The 14,785-nt window shown below is 38.3% G+C and overlaps 1 protein-coding gene across 7 annotated transcripts in view; it reads left to right on the forward strand.

The window, feature by feature from the left end:
- The window catches only part of USP22 (ubiquitin specific peptidase 22), a 112,051-nt gene that overhangs the window by 32,456 nt on the left and 64,810 nt on the right, over nucleotides 1–14,785 (forward strand). For all 7 annotated transcript variants that reach the window (XM_049835377.1, XM_049835378.1, XM_049835379.1 and 4 more), the window contains one exon: nucleotides 8,491–8,623. In XM_049835377.1, coding sequence (XP_049691334.1) covers nucleotides 8,491–8,623 — 133 coding nt within the window. The remainder of the gene's footprint in view (nucleotides 1–8,490; nucleotides 8,624–14,785) is intronic.

The raw sequence follows: 14,785 nt of genomic DNA on the forward strand, positions 1-14,785 counted from the left end.
GAACAGTTTAAACCAGTCCCTTCCAGTAGTAAGGGGGCAAATAAGATGAGTTTACTGGTGTTTTCCATCCTGCCATTTAGTGCAAGGCCTCACTGGAGCTTTGATCTTACTGGATGGAAGACCACATTAGTGGTGACACTAATAGTGACAAGCAAGTCACTATTCTTGTTCTGAATCTTTGGGGAAAAAATGACTTGCTTAAAGTAGCTCACTTAGGAATGGGAAAGGTTGCTTTAGGATAGGGTGATCCCAGTGTATAATGGCATATAATGTTAGCAACTAGTAGGTCAGGTTTATTAGATGAGAACTAAAGTATCTGTCCTCAAGAGGCCTGGTTCTTTCTGGAAGAAAGGGTCTAGGAAGGCTTTTCTGACTCCTGTAGATCAGTCTTTGTATGTATTAATCCAGTTATTTGTGAATAAGGAATTGGGGAAAAGGAGGTTGTCTTTTCTGAAATAACTTTCAGTGATATTTTTTTTTTTCTTTTCCTTTTCTGCTCTCTCTGCCTTTACTGGTCTCAGAGCAGCTGTAGTATGTTTGGCACACAGGAAAATGGTCTTTAAAACTGTTCTCTAAATGCACTCAAGAATTCAGAAAAGCATGTGGAGTCATAAAAACCCTACTATATGATCTGACACTTAGTATGTATAGAAACATTTTTAAAGCTTTCTGTGTGGAACTTGTTTGTTGTCTTTTTTTTTTTTTTTTTAGTGGACTCAAGGCTATTTCAAACTTGCTTCTTTCAGTTCAGATCAGCGAGTCTCCTTATTTTATACTGCACCTTTTTCCAACTTCTGCTTAGTGAAAAGTTACCAGTATTTTCCTTAACAGTGACAGGGAATGAACCCCTCCCTGCCAATTTAGGGCTGGAAGAGTAGTGCTGTGCAAATGAGTTATTAACGTAACTCTCACAGTGGTCTAGAACTGCTCAGTAATGTCCATTTCCCATTTTGTGGTGTGGCTTGGAGAAGGAAACTGAATGCTCTGGCTATTGATTCAGAAGTCAGTAGGCGCTGGGATATTACCTGCTTTGTGAAAGTTTCTGGGATAACTTAATCCAGATTTTTCATCCTTCAGCAGAATGAATAGTGTTATTTTGGAAGACGTTTGTGGTCCTTTCAGGCTTATTCTGAATGTTGTTGCTTCCAGCTGATGTGTCTAAAGATGCTTTTATAGATGGCCTCTTTTCTTGCATGTTTAAAACAGCCCCTCTATATTGCTTATGCCCTGTGAACTTGAAGGGTTTGCCTGCATGTTCCTCCCGTGTCTTGTCTTTGGTTCAGTGTTCTTTTTTTGTTACCAACAACTCACTTTTGTACAGACCATTTTGCTGGTGTTCAGCTAACTCTTGAGAGCATGGCACACCTCTCTTGTCATCTTCCCACCCTTGGGGCAGAGGATAAAAACAATTGTTTACTATGTCCAAAGGCACAAGGCAAAATACTGTCAGGCTTCCACAGTCATTTTTGTGGTCAATTTTACACGGGAAGTGGTAACAACCTAGTTGGTATCTTTTTTTTTTCCTCTTTATCTTTTTTTTCTTTCTTCTTTTTTTTTTTTAAACTTAATTTTACTCATTCTACCATTATTGTTTCTCTGGATGGGGATCCTGGTCCAATCAAAATATTTGGCCAACTGTGCTTTGGTTCCTGGTGGGTTAGCCACACTGCTGTTGCGGCAAGCCATCACTCCTGCAGAAGGTAGCTCAGGCTGCTTTATTAATTAGGATAAACTCCCATACTCCCCAGCCTCCAGAGAATTTGTCAGCTTGGCATCAGAGCATCACAGAACATTTAGCTGAGGCTTGTCATTGCCAGATGAGGAAATTGAGATCATTTGTCAAAACCAAAAACTACAACTGAAAAAGGAATAGGATTAGTGTGCTTTTAAAACTTTGAGACCAAAAAGTACTAATTAAGCAGATAAATTGATATATTCTCATATTTGCCTCAAAAACTGCAAGTCTCATTCCCCTTGTGTGGGTACTAGTGTGTCTTCTGTGAAGATAGGATGGGGGTAAGGGGGATCAAACCTGAAAAAATAAAGGCGGGGGGAAATGGCCTTCAGAATTTGAATTGCAGAAAATATTTAATCATTCTTTCTCTGGCAGTAGGTACTGTGCAACTAATATTTTTTCAAAATCAGGGTTAAATTAAGACAAAATGATTCTGAGGTTCAAACAGGTGAGTTTAATGTATATGTTACTTTGCCTTATCAAAAGACAGGTAGTTTGTGCCCTTGCTGGGATGCAGCATCTTGAATAAGGTGTAATGGCAAAGATTTATCATTCTGGAAGAAAAAAAAAAGTTTTCTTAAGTTGCTTTCTAGCATCTTTTGTACCATGTTCAGTACTTTCATTTTTTTTCTCTTTCACGGTTTTTTTCACTTATAGGCAGAAGTAGGATTAATTGGGATTAGCCGTGGGTAATCTAACCTACAGAAGGACAGCAAGCTGCTCAGATGGTCATAATGGTATATTTTTATTCACACTCAGTTTGAGAACTGTGACGTTGTTAAATAACTTAGGCTATTTCATCTTTAATTATAAATTGTGATATTGTTGTCTTCAAACTTGTGCTCAGATGGTCAGAGCCAAACATGCTGTTCACAGACTAGGCAAATTGTGTAGACATCTTCTCTCTGCCGCACTCGATGGCAATAAGGGAGCCAGCAAATACACGGGTGCAGAGCAAGTGCCTTAGATTTAATGTTTGCTGTTGAACAGAGCTGAAATACTTAACTGTCTTTTTCTGCTGCTCTCTAAACAAACACTTAGAATAACCCAGTTTAAGAAGTTACCTGTACTTGGCTTTTTTTAAAAGGTGACTTTCTGAACATTTGCCAGACCACGGAATTCTGTAACTAGCGCACAGTTTTGCTAGTACTAATAAAACCTTTACTGATACCCCTGAACTTGGTGGCGCTGGAAACAAAATTTACAGTATTGATGTCATATTTTCTTTAAAAAAATAGACATTTCTAATCGGACAATATCATAATTAAGACTTGGTTGCAGGAAGTGAGTGAACAATACTTCAGTTGATTTTTTTTTTTTTTTTTTAAAGCTGATGTGTCAGAAATGTGCCCTGACTCAGAGTAACTCTGAATCATCCTATCAGCATGTGGAGGAGTGATTTAGATGCCATACCACAGAGGACTATAGAATCAATTCCTTCTTTTTGTTTCTTGAAACGTACGAACATGACTTTGAAGTCTTAAGTATTTAAGTTTATGAAATATCCTAGCCACTATACTAATGGGTCTGTGACACACCTGCCTTAGGAAAGCAGTTCAGTGAATCTTGAAGTAAATGTAGACTATGAAGTGATAGAAATGTCGTAAGGCAGATTTGACCTAGATTTGTTACTCTTGAGGTGCAAAGAGTTCTTGAGAGTAGTAAATCTTGTCAGCTGTTATTTAATATTGGCTTTCTCCTCTCACAAGGCAGAAGCACTGCTGCTGTTGGAATAGCCATAGGGTCTCCATCTTCAGCAAAAAAAGAAGCAGTAGTCAGTTCTATGACCTTTTGTGATTATCTGTCGTTTTTCTTTCATAAAACAGGCTGAGGGAAGTATGCTGTTCATCACTCAACATGTGCTGCTGTGTCTACATTACATTTGGACAAGAATTGGTTGCAACACAGATGGATAAGAATAAAGATAAAAGTCTGTGCCTAGGCTATGGTCTAGACATGGCAAGGTGAATAGGAGAGGCAAAAATTGACAGAGAGGAGTTGTTTTTCTAAAGAATTAGGCTTGGTTTTGGCCTGGAAAGTGAAATGTACCCTTCCAGAGACTTTCAATAACGATGATAATGTATTAGAAAATTAAATACTTCGTCTTCTTGTTTCTGATGTGTATAAATGTTATGTCTGTTTTACACAAAAACTTACTATAAAAGGTGGGGAAATTAGAAATAGATCTGTGTTGGGAAACTTCTACTTTCCTAATGCTAAGAATTTGTACATGATCAAACACTTGCAGGGATCCATAGACAGTGTATTTGCATTAACAGTACCTTAAGAGAATCTGCTTTGAGTTGCTTGTGAACATGTACAGTGTGGCAACACTTTCCTTATGATCTTTTAACCTCCCAAGCCTCCCACTGTCTTGTTAGTGTTACCTAGTTCATCTTTTCCTGTGAACCTTTGTGGTGAATATGGTTTGCAGACTGTGAAAGGTAGGAGGTCTTTGCCTTACAAGCTTGTAACTGACAACAGCTCTATTCTGAAAGAGCTTTGATATATTTAGTGTGAGCATAAGAGGCAAGGATCCTTAGGTACCCAAGTGGAAAACTTCTTTAAAAAGTTGTTTTCCCCTCATATATAATGAAGTGAAAAATGAGCTTCTAAAGCTACTTCTGAAATAGCTGGAAATATGGAAGGATGGTTTGTGGTAGCTAAGGTCTATTGCATGCCTCTTGCTTTTTCTGCACAGTTTGCTTTGCAGGGATGGTGTATTGCCACTTGAAACTGCCATTCATTGATTTGAGGAGCCAATATTATATCCAGTTGAAACAGGTTTGTAGGTTTTTGGAACAACTGATGCTATGTGCCCAGCATGACCTTCTTGCTTTAGGTGGAGCCTGAGCTGACCCAGGAAAGGAGAGCAGGAAGAGAAACTGTCAGACTGAACTGCTAGGGCAAAACAACACCTTTATTTTCTCCACTGCTGTTTTGATGGTAGGATGGTAGACTAATAATAAGCTATTCGGAAATTTGGCAAGACTTGGAGTGTCAGCAGTCTAGTTTTTGACCTACTGATGCCTGGTGCTTTCTTTTTAACTCATTTCATATCGTAACTATTAACAATATTGAGAGCAGGTGGTCTTTTAGAGATGGACTCTATTGACATGTTAGAGGTGATTACAACCAGTTCCCTTTTGTGTGTTGTGCACTATTTTTTACATCCTCATTTGTTAGACTCTTTAAACCTCCTTTAAAGAAGGTACAGAACCATTGCTGAGCATCTGGGTGTGTGAGTTACCACTGTCTTTGTAGAAATAAAGGAGATCAGTAGAGGAAAAAACACTGAAGAGGGAATTGGGGTATCTAATGTTGCTCACTCCTGCAGCTTTGTCAGAAGTGGTGTCAGTTACTGGTGTATGTGTGCGTACATCATTTGTATTGTTCAGAACCATTCCCTCCAGTTTCCTGTCATTTAAAAAACTGATGATAATCTTCCAGAAAGAAAATGCTCAGGGCCTCTCCTGGTTTCTGTGTGCAGTTTGTTAGAATATCAAAGCGAAATTAAAGGGGATAGACAGAGGTTCAGTATGGACTGAAGGAAGACTGTCTGGGGACATAAGATGAGAGTCTGTGTGGGGAGAGAGAATAAGGTTAAAGATGGAGAGTGGAGTACTTTGAGGGTGAAGACAATAAAGGAAAGAAGCAAGTAGGGAGCAGAACAAAACGATGGGGGGAGCAGAATAATAATGGAAGAGGGTATGGAGGAAGGGGAAGACTCTACATGTATGTCTTAGGATAAGGAAGGGGTGCTCTTGCATCTAGGAGGCTGTACTGGAGAAAAGGAGAAGTGACAGGTTGATTCTGCAGCTGAAATGCTGGATGACTTCCCTAAAGCATCTAGACCATAAGCAAGACCTAACTTGCTTTTAAAAAAAGTTGTGTTTTAAAGCAAGCTTGTGACTTTATGGATCTGACTGATTTTGATTACTCATTTGCAGTATTCTATTTCATCTTAGACTGTAGCCTCAAGAGATGTGAGCAGCGGTGGGAGTATTATGAAACAAAGTAATTTGATTATTTGGGGTGGGGTGGGAGGGTGGCAGCTTTGTTTTAACTTAGCAAATTGTTTAAAAGCACAGACAGATGAAAAGGAGACAGCTAATCTAGTTACGAATAGCCACTATGGTTTTTGATATTGATTTCTTTCCTCACTCTGTTGTCTTTTAACCTTGTTTTCTTACAATTTTAGAAAAACCATCTTGACCTATACTGAACAAGTAGAGGATATGGATAAAATAGCTTCCTTTAAATAAGTGATTTAACTTCCTCTTTTAACTTACCACTACTTTTTTTTTTTTACATTCTTTGTTTTCTCTTTATTTTCATGGAAATAAAAATGCTTAAGGTATGAATTTTCTGCCTTTTAGCCTAAAATGATTGGTTTTTACATGCTTGTTCTGTCATCTGTTTACAATACATTTAATGCTAATAGATTTATTTTTAGCTGGCTAAGTAAAATAGCTAGTTGCTAGAGTTGTTGTCATAGCAGCAATCTTAACAGATAGGCTGATCCTATTTAGCTTTTGCAGCCAAAGAGCGACCGTTAGGCAACAGTTTGACAGTTCTGCAGTATTTTTCTAAAGATGGAAATTGTGCTGGTGGTGGTGAATTTTTTTGGTCCTACTTTTTAAAATATTTCTTTCTGTAGGTGTGTGGCGTTTGATTCAACCAATCTATTTTCATCTGACAGAACTTAGGAGAACTTTGAATACACAACATGTGAGATTCAGGATTTAAGTCTTAATTTGTAGAAACTTGAAAATAAATTACATGGTGCAGCATATTGCAAGCTTCTTTGTAGGTTATTTTTTTAACAGCCGTAAGTATTCTGAAAGAAAAATGCCAGTCTAGAGCACAGGATCTTGCATCATTTATTCAGCACTAATTTCAAGTTGTGGCACACTGGGCAAATATTACTGAAGAACTTCAGGAGTTATTTTTGGTGAAATGCACTGCCTGGGTTAGATGATAGCTTAGTATTTTAGTAATTCCAATTCTTCTTTTTTTAATATGAAGAAAAAAAGTCACTTCTATATTGTAAAGCAAAAAAAATAGTGTTTTTAGATTAGCCTGTAAAATAAGGTGTACCTCTAAGTGATCTCTCTAGGTCCAAGCTGTTATGGAAGCTCAATTACTCTTAAACATATGTCTGAATGCAGTTGCTGTTGTCTGAGATGAAAAGTGAATTTACTGTGAGGAATTTCTCCTGTCTGTATCTTCCAATCAGATGGTATTGGACCTGAATTGTTTTCTGTGTTGTTGAGCAAAAGACTTATCCGTCAAAGTCTCTTAAATCTCTTACTAGACAGAGTAATTTTTCAAAAGATTTGTTGAAGTACCTGAGTTTAATGCTAAGAGAAAGTTTTGGGTGGTGTTAGCTTGAGAGTGCTTCAGATACAATTTAGAGTCAAAAAGTCTACTTAGCCTTCTAATTGCGACCCCCCCCCCCTTTTTTTTTTTCCTTCAGGCTTGCTTGTTAAAATGTGTTGTTATCATAGGAGTGCAAACCATCATGTCAGGCTTACATGCTTATTAATTTCCAATCAATCATGGTAACTTTCATGACATACCTCCCCATTCTGGGTTGCTCAGGGAACAGTCACCACATCACTTTCCAAACTTGATTCAAAGCCAGTCTGAGAGTGGCAAAAGTGACTTCTGTAACTCTTTGGTATGGATTTGATGTTGCACCACTATTTTGTGGGCTGGTATAGAGAAATCTAATGAATGAATCTGGCAGAATCTCACAGCAGAGAAATGAAATGCCATATACCCACAAACATTTTAATGTTCAAGTCATATTACAGCTTTTGAGTGGATCGAGGAGCTTAGTGCTGTGAAAAAGCAAAGTTTTTGCTGTGGTTCCACTTCCCAAAACTCTTGCCTCTTCACCCTTTTTATCTCCCTGCCGGGCATCTGCTTTCCCTGAGCTCTGATACTCATCTGAGTCTATTCCATCTCTCCCCAAACTTACTAACCTGACAAAAGATTAGTTTTAGTCTAGCTTCAACTTCCAGGTTAGCAAGCTGAACTGGCTCAGCGAAGGGGCTGTTGAGCAGCACAGCCCGTTGCTTCAAGGCAGGGACTGTGGGTGGGAGGTGATTCTGAATGACTGGGCAACAACAGATGCGTCAAGACCTCGCTTCCCTGGTGATCAGCATCTCTGCTGCGGTAACGTTAAGCTTGTGCTACACTAGCCGTAATGCCCAAAGATTTTGCACCAGTAATGAATGTTTGTGTGGCTCATAGCTGGATGGAGGAACTGATACAGGCTAATCCTGGGGCGAGCGGCAGGTTCTTTTCATGGACATCTTTCTCCTGGCTCGCACATGGCTGTGCAGGTCATTCTGCTGGTACGTGGTTGGTATGGGAACAGAAATGCTCAGGTGGGAATGGTAGGATTGTTTGTGTATTTTAGCAGCAGTGCCTGCTTCCCCCTGCTTGAAGTGTTCATTAAGCTACAGGCTGGGAGTTGTAAATGCGTTGATTATTGTCTGCTCTTAGATGAGACCTGCTCCCTATCAAGATTTGGTAACGTATTGGACAAATGGAAGAGTTTTCTCTGTTAACATGTCTAATTGGTGGTTTTGTCACATGGGAGCAGAACTGTTTCCCCTGCTGGTCAGCAGCCTTCAAAAGGCACCGAGTAAAAGGGAAAGCTAGCAGTTAGATCTACGTCTGTTTAGCTGGGCTTGGAGATATGTTTCTGTCACTCATATTCTGTGTCTGTTGCTCTATTCCAGGCAAAGTCGTGCATTTGTCATATGTGTGGTGCCCACCTGAACAGACTCCACTCTTGCCTCTACTGTGTCTTCTTTGGCTGTTTTACAAAGAAACATATTCACGAGCACGCAAAGACAAAGCGACACAATTTAGGTAAGCTGTCATCCTGATATACTCACTGGTGCTTTTTAACTCGCTGTATTATCCCTGCCAGTTCCAGGCCAGTAAGGTGATATATTCTTATAGCTACCTCATTAGGCAGGGAGATCAATTTTATTTGTGCTTTGGATTAGTTTAGTGGCACTATTTTAAGCTTGGTGCTTAAGCTTCCACTGCATCACAGATAAGTTTTTGTTCACACCTTAAAATTTGAATTATTACTGTTTAGTATCTTAGTGGTTATGAATTAATGTCATATATAAGGAAAAATAATTAAAATGTGTGTAGACAGATTTTTTTTTTTTTTGCTAAGTGTGAAAAATGGTGGGTTTAGTGCCTTGAACTAGAGCATTTATTTCAATGAACTTTTTTTCAGGAGGTCATGTTCACTTTTTTTGTCCTTGTTAAGGAAAAAACCATCATTCCTATTGCAAAGACAACTAATCAAATAACAATCAGAATTATTTAAACTTCTGGGGTTAAAAGTTTAAAAGTTAAAGGTTTGGGGTTTGGCTGGTTGGTTGTTTTTTGTTTGTTTTTTTGGTTTTTTTTTTCCTGGCTTGGCTTCTTGTTTCCAGTGGGGTCAATAACCTAAGTAATAAGAAAACTGTTTAATTGATATGGAGTACCTTTCCCTCAACTGCCTCAAAAATGTTGGTAAAATGCCAACAAGTCCTTCTATACTGTCAGCTTTGGTGCTACATAATGTTCAAAACAAAGAACATTCAGTTTTGTTTTAAATTACTTATTGCTTGTAGTTCAGAACATTTTGGAGTTATAATGCAAAATCCTGATAATTTTATATTAAAATTCTGGTTGTGTCAAAATGGATGTATACAATTTTGCTTGGTGTACAACCACAATTTTTCTTTAAATGAAAATACCTTCTTGGTGTGGAGTCATATAAGAAACAAGAAAAAAGGCATTATTTCATGGAATAAATTTTCTCTTGACCAGCGTGGCCACCATTCTCATTTAATTTATCCTAAGTGCTTATGGAACAAACTGTCTTTATTTTTCATGAAGACAAAGATATTCCAGAAGGCCAACAGAGCTGTGTACTCCTGTGCTTAAGAAACTGGCATGTAAGTTTACTATTTATGGAAAAAATTATTTAAAACAGCAAATTGTTATAGTTTCTTCCTCCCTATGTGTCAAGAAAGAAAAAATTCAGGCTCCATAGTGGTATAGCTTAAGTCTGTAAATGCCTTGAAAAATAGAATACTGGAAAATAGTACTGAATATCCATAATGTTTATGGAGTTGCTAGCCTTTGAAAGTGACATGATCATAATTCTTGATGTCAAGGTAGGCAGCAATATTCAGTATAAACTGAAGCACAGGTGGCTGTACTTTAAATGATAAGTTCAGGAGAAAAAATGAAATGTACTAGTATAAGAAGACATCTGAAATTGGTAAGTGCTGATAAGGCCACATCTGGAAGCCTGTGTCCAGTTCTGGGCTACCCTGGAGCTACTGGAGAGAGTCTAGCAAAGTGCCACAAAGATGGTGGAGGCACTGGAACACCCCTTATGAGGAAGGGCTGAGAGCGCTGTGACTGTTTAGCTTACAGGAGAGATGGCTCAGGGGGATCTCTCTCATCAGTGTGTACAAATATCTGAAAGAAGGGTTAAAAAAGGTGGAGCCAGGCTTTTTTCAGTGGTGTCTAGTGACTGTAGAAGAGGCAGTGAGCACAAAATGAAACACAGGAGGTTCTGTCTAATCATCAGGGAACACATTTTTACTGTGAGAGTGACCGAGGACTGGAACAGGTTGCCCCGAGAGGTTGTGGAGTGTCTGTCCTTGGATATATTCAAACGCTGTCTGGGCATGTTCCTGGGCATCCTGATCTAGATGGCCCTGCTTGAGCAGGAGGGTTGGACAAGGTGACCTCCGGGGGTCCCTGCCAGCCTCAACTGTTCTTTGAAAATGGAAAAAACCAAACCAACCCTATACGACAATTTTTTTATTGCTTTTTGCAGGGTGTAATCTCAAAGAGCTTTTGAAGTCAATTCATAAGGTGAAATTACTTGGGAATCTTTACCAATGCAGAAGTACAGATTACTCTAGGTAAACTCTTTGTAACGATTTCTGGTAAAGTGTATATATGTATTAAAAAACGCCTTCTGTGCCAATATAAGTTTATGGTCAGGTTTCTGGTTAAAAAAATTACAGTGTTAAATTGAGACCATAGACAGTATTTGCCTGTTTATCTGTGGATACTGTGGAAACACTGTAATATTTTTACCTTCAAACTTACCATATTTATGGAGAACCTTTTAAAAGAGCTTTATAATTGCACATGTTGTGAGCTGCTGTTACCTACGTATTTGGGAAGCCTAAATTCAAGTTAATTTTTGTGCAAGGTAGAATTTGTTGTTGTCTGCTGCAGTGAAATATCTTCTGTTTCCTTAAAGGAAAAACAAAACTGGACAGAGGAGGGAGGTTCTTCAAAGATGCACTCTTGCTTAAAGACTGTTGCAGTTATTGTCGTGGTACTAGACAATTAAGAACGTGTCAGATAAGGTACTTCCCAAAAGGAATAGCCTTTAGATAAAAAGGGCAAGACTGAATTATACAAGCTGAAGTACAGAATACAGTATTGTATCATCCCCAGAAGGATTCTTTTGCAGCTAAATATAATGTACTCAGAGCACAAATACACGTAATGTGAAGATTGTACGACTGACGGTTTGATTTCTAGTTTTGAAGATTCCTTTTTTTTTCTGTGTATGTTTTGGTGTTTAATTTTCAGCTGCATGTGAAATGAGCTGTAAAAATATTTTCATAGTTTTGCTAGTGCTTTTGGTTGCTTTTACTGCTGCAGTTTTCGTTGGGGAAATAACATCTGATAGGCAAAAACAAGTTAAGTGCTTTGAAATTTCAAAACGAACAGGAATTATTTTAAAACACTTGGTGACTTTTTGCTGAGCCAACATCAGTCTCCATGGAGACTAGCAGGAACTGCACACTTAATCACAGTTCTAAGAAATAGCATAGATTTCAGCTGTAACAGCTGTCTGAGCACTGGAAGTGATGTTTTTGCAGCTAACTGCTGTATGTTTCAGGAGGCTTCAGGATCATAGTCCAGAGTGTTCTTAAAATACATCCCTTGTTATCTCTACTTCCCTGGGCAATATAAATTAAAACGCTCACACTCTGACCTTGTAGTGATACCTGTACTCTTGCATTTGCTTCCCTATTCAGTGTATATTAATAATACTGTACTTATTTTAATATATGCCTTGAGTTGTGGATGTGGGTGACGGGTAGGTGAAGTAAGATCCAGCTATATGAGCTTCTTTTTTTTAATGTCTGCGTTGCACAGTCTGTTACAGTTGATCACCATGATAGGCTGATATTTCCACTGGGTTGCGAATTGTTAATGCAATGTAAAATTTTTATACAGGTGTGAAAGCCTTTAGAAAGAGGTAGATAAGACTGACCTTTCCAGAACTTTGAAGACTTGGGACTCTTCAAACTAGCCTTTTCATGTTCTGCTTCAGTGCCGTTTTCTTACTGTGTAGGCATCCCTCACACCCCTCCAAATACATGAAAATGGTACCAGTTATAAACACCCATGGGTATGTCCTAGGACTGCTCAGAGATGGTCTGTGTCAAAATACGTAGTATGCAAAGGAGTTGTCAGGAGCAGATAAGGCAGGGCTGTCTGTCCATATCTTCCTTGGGAATTGTAAGGTACTTAATCAAAGTCACTGTAATAGACATCTGATTATAGATGCTACTGATCTGAAATCCAGCAGCCTAAGCAAAGTGATATCTTAGTCTGTGGACATTGTTACTTCAGGAGATAGTTTCTGCTGTTGCACTTTTAGTAATAAAGAATGCTTAATTTTTTCCTTTTTTTTTCTTCTTCTCCCAATTTCATAAAACATATTTTGGTTCTTTGAAGTGGTTGTACTGGCTGAAGCTGTGTCATAAATATCCAGCCTTCTACCTGGCAGTGGTCAACAGAGGTAGCTTAGAGAATAAGCAGCAGTATATTAAGCATTTTTTTCACTTTTTCTACTACTTAGCTCTTCAAAAACTTTCTGAACAGGAGACTGCTTCTAGGTGCTTTTGTTCCAGCAGCTGCCAGTAGCCTGTCCAGTGTTAAAGCCTGGTTACTTTTTGGCACCCACAACATCCAAAGGCAGTGAGTTCCACGGTTTTTCTGAGCCATGTGGAAAAACACATGTGTTTTTTCTGGTTTGCTTTACAATGGATCTTGTAACTTTGCTCTGTATTTCTTTTGTGAGGAATTGAGAAATGGGGAGTAAAAAGTCCTTATTGATATCTTCTGGGATTTTTGATCTTTTTGATGGTGTCAGATGTTTCCTTTTCCCAACCTGTAGGATCCCGAACTATTTTCAGCTTTCCGTACTGAAACTGTTGTATGATTCTCAAAATTCTCATCATACTTTTTTTTTTTGGTTCTAATGTATCCATCTGTGGTGACAACTCTTTGAATTAATGCAGTTTACTATACTGTTGACTTGTATTCTTAGTTAATACTTCCATGACTTCTATTTTGTGTTTCTTAATATGCTTCTCAACACTGAGCTGATGTTACTTGGGAGTTCTACTCAGCGACTCCAAAACTTCTTCCCTGAGTGGCAATTATTATTTGTCTGCTACCTTATTGGTAGTGATTAGAGTTTCACTCTTTGTGGTATCGCCTATTTGCTCAGTATCTTGAACTCTTTCTGGGGCTTTTTGCAAGCGTCAGATTTGATTATTCTAAATGAATGTGTGCCATCAGCATACTTCACCATCTTCCTATATAATCCTTCCAAATCATGTTCCAGCACCTGGGGAATCTGCTGGTGGTTTCTGTCCTTGTAAAAACTGATGGTCCCTTCCTTAACTTTTCTACAGTTGCTCAATGAACGAAAGTACACAGTGACTTAGTCCCAGACTAGCAGGAACAGGAAGGTGACCATGAACAGTAGCTCTAAAAGAGAAGAGAGGTTGGTGCTGTAGAGAGAGTTCATCTTGAAACCGTAGCAGTGATTCTTTTATCAGTTTCCCAGTTGGGACTAAAAAATCCTAGGCACAAACCAAATGAAGTTTTAAAATTCTGAGTGAATGTTTTCTGCTTCTGTTATGTAATGATTAAAACTTTTTTGGTGGGATATCTTATGAGAAGACAAAATAGTTGATTTTGAGTGGAGTATTTGTGTAACCTTGCTTGGGAGATTTCCCCCACATGCTACAGATATATATATATATATATATACACACACACATATATATATACTTAGCTGCAAGAAAAAAATCACTGGTATGAGGAAAGTCTGTTACAGATAACAATTCTGAGTTAGATTAGTTCAATTATGGTATCAAAGCTCTGTGTAGATGTATTTAAACTTGGTAAGGAGCCAACTCATTCATTTCCATGCTATGCTCCTATCTGTTAGAGGTGCACTCTTAACACATGAATAGTATCTCTGAAACAGCTCATAATGCAGTTTTTGGTTGAAGTTTTGATCTGCTGTAAGGCTCTGTTCTGGAGTTAAAAGAATAGAGGTAGGTGAAATAGCAGGCTTGACGTTCAGTGGTTAAGGGACTAAACAAGAAAGAGCTGGAAGGCTGAAGTACCATTCAATTTCTACGGAGGCTGGCAAACAGTTCATTTCAGAATTAGTCCTGTAGAGTACCTTCATTATTTATTAGATCACAAACTGTTGAGGAACTGTTTTTTTCTACATATATGCTGATGTAAGATTCAGTCCAATAAATACATTTGTGGTGAGAGGAACTGGATGGGTGAGCATAATCACGCTCATAGAGTAAGTTGAGGATTTTTTGGTAGATTTCAAAAAGCTTCTACTTCCCCTAGGTAATAAATAACTAATTTTTTTCACCTGATTCAGGGGAAACGTGACAAAAAGCTGGTTTCTATACTTGACGTTGGTCAAAGGAAAAAATCTGGTTACTGCTGTTAACGCATACCTGTCTGTTGAAATTTAATAGGTCGAAAAAGAACAGATGTAAAGGAATGATAGTAGAAGTTGTTTAATTTTCTTTTGAGTTGGAAGGTATTGACCATAGTGTTAATTCTGCACGATGGCAGTAGAGTTGAGTTCTTTTGTAAACAGCTGAAACCAGGACAACAGCTGAGATTTTCATTATACTCTGTGTCGAAGGGGCAATT

Source organism: Accipiter gentilis, chromosome 33, assembly GCF_929443795.1.
Source record: "Accipiter gentilis chromosome 33, bAccGen1.1, whole genome shotgun sequence".
Lineage (NCBI taxonomy): Eukaryota > Metazoa > Chordata > Aves > Accipitriformes > Accipitridae > Astur > Astur gentilis.